Below are 8,096 nucleotides of genomic sequence, written 5' to 3' on the forward strand. Positions count from 1 at the left end.
AAGAAACACTTAAAAAATTTTCATTTTAATCAGAAATTGCATTGGAATTAATTATTTAAAAGCAAAATACAATTCACGGGAAAGTTGCAGATGTTAAAACGTATATTTAAATACACAAGAAAAATCACTTAGGTGTTGAGTTTTTCTTTCGTACTCGAAAAGAACGAGACATTTTTACTGCGACTGACCAGAAGGAGAAATCTGCCATTCATTACAAGGTAATATTTTGAACTCATATTTCCTTAGAATTATTTCCAATTTGGCTTCGCATATCGGGTAGTAATCTTTTCCTTTGTATTTTTGACGGCCAAAAAGCTAAAAAAAGATGTATTGTAAATACTTATATATACTGACTTACCAAGTCGAAAAGGTTAATTTCATAACTGTTTTTATGAAAAGAAAGGACTTTAAAATAATGTTCACCACCTCTAAAGAAACTTTTTTGAACAAACCACGTAAAAAGGTGAAGAGATTAGTTTGAAACGATTGCTAACAACAGCTAAAGTTTAATGTTTAAGGTTACGGTAGTTGAAATTACATCGCTCAGTCAAATGAATCAGGTTAGTATAACTATTAAAAAAAAAACTAAAACAAAATGACAAATTAATTAAAAATTAAAAATCTTACAACACCTCCTTGGCATCTCCTATCCTTCTTTAAAATATGCTAGAGACGACTTTTAATTTATTAATCTTATGATAGCGAATGGACTATTTAGCAAAACAGCTACATTTCAAACAAGCTTCTTCTTTCTCTCTACTTGCAGAGACAACTGCTTGTGAGTGCTTGCATGTGCTACTGCCATGGTTACACAAGTACAACCGATTAACTTTTCTACCGATTCTTCAAATGGAAAAGTGGAGGCTGAAAAATCATCATTCTCTTCTAAATGGAAATGTTTTGCCTCAAACACTACCCTTCATGGTTTAAGATACGTCGTCCAAAGTGGGCTTTCCATTCCTAGGCGAGTTACATGGTTGATATTTCTTTGCGCTGCTGCCACTGCCTATATGTATAACGCAACAACGAGCTTGGAAAAATTCATGTCGCGACCAATAAAAACAGTAATTACACAAGAAACACCAACTGATGGCTTGAAGTTTCCCGCTGTGACAATCTGCAATTTAAACAGGTTTATGAAATCCAAGATAGACATGGCCGACGATGATGAAAACTTTGAAAAACTGGGACTGAACATAAGTGGATGCAGTGAAACACGTGCAGTTCGTGAAAATCGCACGTGTGGACAAGCATTGCTATGTGCTTATCACCCGTTTGGTTATGGCCTGGTAGATAACTGTAATATTACAACGCGACAGAACATCATAAACGTTCTGAACCGCACATCGGAGCGCGTGTTTAACGCTGAACAATTTCTTGAAAAATACGGACACGACATCGCTGGCATGTTTTTTCTTTATTGTGTTTTCTTTTTTGAAATAGAATGCTCTGAAAAAGACTTTGTTCCCATCCTTACAGACAAAGGCATTTGTTACACATTCAACTCTGGTGATAATAACTCCAGGCTGTTCTACTCGGAAATGGAAGGTCCTGAACTCGGCCTAAGTATCCTTCTCAATGTTCAAACAAATGAGAGCACTTGGAGTGATTATTCAACCGGATTACAAGTGATTGTGCACGATCAAAAGACTTATGTTAACCGAAATAATGGATTTAACATCTTTCCTGGTACTCATGCGTCGGTTGCGGTCAAGTTGAGACAGGTTAGTTGCTTTGTCAATGTCGTATCCCATCCAGGGGGAGTAGAAACCAGGATAAGCTCCCGCGGAATCAGTTTTTTGGCCCGACGCAAACGTTAGCTTATGACAGGTAAACGCTCGAACAGCTTTGAAAAATAGGTCACCAAGGGTGACATGAGTCTAATGCCGTATGGCATAGTGATACAGATTGCGCGGTTTTCGTAAGCCGGTTAAAATTGGTTAGAGGTTTGTGTTCGGGAGTTTAATTTAAAATGCTTATAGCAAGCTAGGGGCATCGTGGATGATTATGGATGAAAACGAAACAGTCATAAATGTTATATGCTTCACAAAATTTAAAGTATGAACAGGAGTTGATGTTACTTCTTCCGTATTGTCCGTAAAAGCAGAAACGATTAAACATTTGGACAAGATTGCGTGACGATTTACAAAAAGCATGTTCATTACAACAAGGGTTGAAGAACTTCACATCGTTTTCTTTCAAATTTTTCACCATTTTGATGATGACTCTTGAAACAGATTTTGCAATAAAAGCACTTGAAATAGTGACTGTTACTCCACTGTACTGTAAGCACTTAGTGACAGATTTTCCTAAAAACGGGTCTAAATGCTCACGTCAATATAATGATGACCTTTTGAACGCTGGAAACTAGGCAATTATTATCGAGCTACCATACACAGGAGCGAAGACTGTTTATCATGATGTACAAATTTCGCGAATCATCACTTCCATATCAATGTAACCATTTTATGATTTTTCTAGCTGTAAGAAGAACTTAAGATCTCTGAGAGTCGTAAAAGCATGAAATTCGATTTCAGTGTATGGCAAAGGCCGGGACAGTGTAATACTGCAAAGCGGCCAAACAAACGCATTTTGATTTAGTCGCGTAACTTGATTTACATTTATCCATGTACATCTTTTATTTTTGAAGGTTTTTGTTTGCACTGTAAAGAAAAAATTGGTCAAAATTCGAATGACTTAAATACAAAATACGAGGTAAAGTTTTCTATTTTTTAAAACAAAATAAATATTTGGTCGCATTGTGTAAATAAACGCGAGTCGCCGTCGAAATATTTTTTCTCAAAGACGTCTTGCTTTTTAAGCAAGACGAAAACACAAGTGCTTAACTGAACTGAAAACGAAGATTTATTTTCACAAAAAGCTTACAAATGTCTTAACTGGAAAATTATTTCGTCCTGTTCAAGTGTTGAATTATCGTGACTTGAGAAAGAACTTTTAATTATGCGTGGGAACACGTGTCGCTGATTGGCTGTTTTTAATTGAAACTAATCGTGCGTGTCCGTACGGAGTCCGTTCTTGCAGTTGATCATTGTTTTCTACATTACAGCGAACGATTATCGATCCCGAACCATTCCCTTGGGATTGCTAACAGCTTTTTTCATATAACAAAGAGTCTAATGCGCATGCGCAAAGCGCACGCAAGCATTAGACTCAAAAATGAGCATTCTGCTGTCGTTTAACGTTTTATTATAACAATAGCTAATAATATCTTTCTCAATAGCTATATTACACCCAATCTTAGCGTTGGATTATACCCAATCTCAGCATTTTGCATAATTCCAAAACTTGGATTGTTCTCAACTTACCCATTCTTTGTAATTATTTTTAGCACGTAAGACTTGAAGCGCCATTTAAAACAAACTGCAGCATTCAGAACCAAATCCCGGGAATTGGCAATTATACGAAGGACGCTTGTGTGTATCAATGTTACGCAAATATGACATCAGATATTTGTGGATGCAATTGGGCCGGTTTTCCAGGTGAGAGTTTGTTCTTTCAAATAGGATAGTCATTACATGTATACCGTTTTGACAAGCTGCATTCACGACGAATGAATTGCTAGACAGTAGAATGCCAGTCATGTTGCGACTAGTAGTCATGGTAACTGCTACCTCATTCAAAGACATTAGACTTTCACGCCCCTTCACCAGGAAAGATGGGGTTTACTGACATCTTAGCAGAAAAAGATTTTCTTATACATCGAATTTGGAGACTACGGCAAAAGATTCATTTGCATTTTGTCAACAGTTACTTATATATATTACAACCCCCTCTGCGTTATTAGAACCCTTGTCCTCACTGACTCCCTTTCTCTCCAAAAACGGCTTAAAGGGATACCGGTAGTTTGTCAGTAGTTGGTTAATAGGTCACTTACAGGTGTATTACTTTTTCAATTAAGGAATTGTTCCTGCATGTCCACACCCTCCTCCACCCGTTCTACCAACCCCTACCCACTCCTCCCCGAAAAAATTAAATGGAATATCTTATCAAAATTTTAATTAAAATTAATAATTTAGATCATAAAAAGATATAAACTATTTGCAGTTCATAGTATATATGATTTATTTTCTGTAATCGTATACGTGTAGGTGTGAGGCAGTTGCCTGTGTGTTCTTTTCAAGACTTTAAATGCATGGAGAGGGCTAGAAGTAAGAAAGAAAATGTGTTCCCATTATCTTTTGTTTTATGTGTGTTTGTGTGTTGATTGATCGAATGTTATTGCTATGCTACGGCGATTCTGAAAATTATATATACTACAAAAATTATTTAATACTAAGAAACAGTAAATGTGCTCGCGTGTATTAGTTAGTTGTAGAAGGACGAGGAATTTTTACTGAAAAACACGAAAGAAACGCACAGAGAAGAGTGAGTCACAGCCGAGTTTTTCTCGCACTTCTCTTATTTTCGCCATCTTGGATTTATCAAAGTAGCGTTTCTAAACACGCACGCGGATTCCGCCCCCCGATCCAAAAAAGCCCGGTCTGGATAGGGTTAAGATTGACATATCCAAAAGTTGATTTAAAAAAAGAGTACCTCCGCTCCCAGAAATAATGCGCCACCTTACACTGCTTTTGAAAATAATTTGCTTCTGACAATGGCGACAGGATGACGCGAAAATGTTTTGATCTTGTGTTAATATTTCTTTTGAAATCTTTTACTATCCCTTTTTTAAAATTTGCGTTGAATTACTATGATAATTATGCCCAATTATTTGATAAAGTTTTGCTAACTTAGGCGGAAAAAGACTTATGCAACCAGAAGAGTAAAGACTATGAATTTTGGAACACATGATTTTTGTGTTCTCCGTGATCGCGACGGTTGCCATGGAAATTGCAAAGTTTTGGTAAACATACGACAAATTGACTTCCAAATGCTTTCGGTTAAGTTTTGGGAGAATTCATTAAATTTGGTGGTTATCAGCTTGTCTGAACGGCAACCCTCCCTCCTTCCTTGAATAAATAAATACTCTGAATAAAGTCACATGATAAGTGTTACAGGTCTGTATAAAGTCGCGTACACGTATTATAATTACTTTAGTGCGTTTTTTTGTTTAAAACTTTCAGAAGCCGTCAAACGGACAGACTGCCCATGTAACAACGCGTGCTCAGAACTGGAGTATGAATCACGTGTTTCGTATTCCAAATTCCCAGATATTTCGATAATGAAACTGTTGCGTAATATCTTTAAAACTAACCTCAGTGCCAGCTACATGCAGTAAGTGGTTTCATAAAGAGTAATTATTTAAATAAATACTTATTTTAGATCAATAATTATACGAAAACTTAATGGCAAACCAAACTATACTACATTGTAGCTGTTTAAACACATCTGATATAGATTTATGGAAGTGTCTCACTAAAAACAATGTCTTTGAGCATTGAAAGGTATTTTATAGTTTTTTTTTTTGCTTTGTGGGCTGGGTGGGTGGGGCGGATGGATTTGTTGTGTGTCGCCTTTGTATCTACCTTTGTATCTATTCGCGTTGTCCAGTGTTCAAATCATTCATATCAAGTAACAGTGTGATGGGTAGTTTGAACAATGTTCTCTACTCGCGACTTATATTTAAATATGAACTTGATTTACTTTTTTTTACCTTTGCTTGTACACACTATGTAGAGAGAACTACGTATTTCTTCAAGTGGGATTTCAACACCTGGCATACGAAAAGCGAGAAGAATTTCCAAGCTATGGACCAGAAAGCCTTTTCGGTGAGTAAGATAAACAGTACTGTATATATACTGTTACTTGGTCTCAATTTGTGCGTTACCGACATACAACGATAGATGTCAAAGAAATGAAAAAAAAGAAAGAAAAATCCCCGGCCAATATACTGGCAGAAGAAATGGCTAACGTTGCGAATGCAAAGACTTCTTGTCACCGATAAATTAGTTTTTTTCCCTCTCTATATATTAAAAAAAAAACAAACGTTTTCTCTATATATTCTTTTAGGTGAACTTGGTGGCAACATGGGCTTGTTTCTTGGATGCAGTTTACTGACGATCTGTGAGTTCATCGACTTTCTATGGGAAGTTATTATGTCCAAGATAAAGAAGCGTGCAACGGATGTAAACACCGTACCCAATGACAGTTATTATTAACGAACTCTGATGCTAAACGACAATTTTATTGCTACTTGTCCCGGGGGGGGGGGGGGGGGAGGGGTACTCAAAAACGTTTTGTACGGGGAGGCTCCGCCCCGAGCTCTAACCCCTTACCCTTTTATATACCATTTTGACAGAAATTGTAGACCTTTCGTATACCTTTTACTGAAAAAAGGCGGCCCTTTCTTCTACCTGAAAGACATAGCATAGACTTAGAACACGACGTTTTCTTGTCATTTCATATAACGCTTAATAAGTAGAAATAATACAGCCATAAAGTGCGTCTGTTCGAAACATTTTAAATAAAGGCTCTTTGAAAAACCTAAATGACAAATTTCCATACCCTTTCGTATACCTAAACTTGTGAAATACTTACCCTTTTATATACCAGACGCCTGAAAAAGGTACCCCTTTCGGGCGGAACCTCCCCGTATAGGCCATTATAGGGAGTATCCCCCGGACTACTTGTATTTATGTGTTATTGTATAGTATTATATGGTAGACTGACGAGGGAGTTTTGTCATGGATGGCACACATCTTGCATGATGGCGTTTGTTGAATTTCAGTGTAGAGCAAAACGACAATTTATCGTTGCTTCAGTATTTGTGTATTATCGAATATTTGTTGGCAGATCAATGACAAAGGGAACGAAGCTATGTCACGGATGACGCACAACTTACATGATAGTCCATATCATGTTGAAACGATTACCTTCAATAGAAACTTGATAAATATTTTCAATTGTCAATTATATAATTAGTCAAAAAAAGAAAGATTGACCTCCTTTTTACCTTTTTTACCGGCTGATTGTTTTCATTGATGAACTCTTTACTTCACGCCCTTTGCCAGTATCATTATTGGACTGGCTTGCTGCATGATGCAATATGATACGAAGTATTGTGAGCCACCATAACTACAGACCGTGGCAAAGCTCCCTTGTGTTGATAACTCAGTGATTTAAAATATGTACTTTAGTTTCTTTTAATGCGCAGGTTTTCGAAATAGTTTTTTGAAAGCAAGTTAAGTATAACGATATAGTTAACATGTGCATGATCGGGAAAAATCTTATTTTTAGTGACGTATTCAACAACGTTCCGCGGTATAAAAAGCATGCACTTCGGTCACCCGAATACAAAATATATAAAATGAACCTTTTTTAGCGCTCGAGTACTCAAATACCAGTCATAGTCCGGTGGATAAGTGAAAGTATTGTGCACTTTATGATAAAAGCATGAAACTTGGCACACTAATACTATAAATCATGAGAAACATTTCAAAGATTATAGGCATCCTGGATGTGACCTTTGTCAGGGGGGAGAGGACGTTTTCAAAATGGCCGCCAGTCAGATTCTTTGTTAGGACAACTTGGAACAAAGCGACTTAGTATAACGTCAAATTGTCATTTTTAGGATATTTACTCATTGATCTAAGACCAAAGATAAGAAATATGGCATCAAAATTTCTTTTTAAGTGTCTTACAGAATTTGAGTGGTAATTTCGAAGCTAAAATTATATATGCAAACAAGAAGCTTGAGAAGCTTGAGAAGCTTAAAATCGGGCGCTTAATAATTAGCTATCTGTTTTGACTTGAAAGGCAGGGTACAGTACAGTAAAAATCACTGCAAAAACAGTCACTTAAACCTATTCAGGCCGGGGGGGGGGGGGGGGCTTTTGAGGCCCTCGCTGACTTTTGACGCTTATAACTTTTTCAAGATTCAACCAAACGCTGCCAAACTTTGCGCGTTTATCGAAAATTTATCTCGCAATAATTTGGTAGGATTAGTTATTGTGCCAGTAACTTGAAATCACCATGGCAACGTCATTTTGACAGGCTTGTTTTCCCAAATTTGAATTTTTCGTGTTTCTATTTAATAATGAAAATCTGGAATGTTTTCAAGATTGCATTATTACTTAATGACATAAATGGTCTCAATTTATAAAAATATATTTCGCACAATACAAATAAACGATTGA

General features: G+C 36.6%; 1 protein-coding gene across 1 annotated transcript; it reads left to right on the forward strand.

Moving 5' to 3' along the window:
• Positions 1 to 120: 120 nt before the first annotated feature.
• Positions 121 to 8,096, forward strand: LOC144633705 (acid-sensing ion channel 2-like). The gene is made up of 7 exons (XM_078492565.1): positions 121 to 218; positions 767 to 1,724; positions 3,350 to 3,500; positions 4,110 to 4,169; positions 5,085 to 5,235; positions 5,638 to 5,729; positions 5,971 to 8,096. Exons 2-7 carry the CDS (start codon positions 804 to 806, stop codon positions 6,117 to 6,119), a joined length of 1,524 nt encoding a protein of 507 aa, XP_078348691.1. The 5' UTR covers positions 121 to 218; positions 767 to 803; the 3' UTR covers positions 6,120 to 8,096.

The sequence above is a fragment of the Oculina patagonica genome, chromosome 12, assembly GCF_052425735.1.
Source record: "Oculina patagonica isolate OP01 chromosome 12, crgOcupat, whole genome shotgun sequence".
Taxonomy (NCBI): Eukaryota; Metazoa; Cnidaria; class Anthozoa; order Scleractinia; family Oculinidae; genus Oculina; species Oculina patagonica.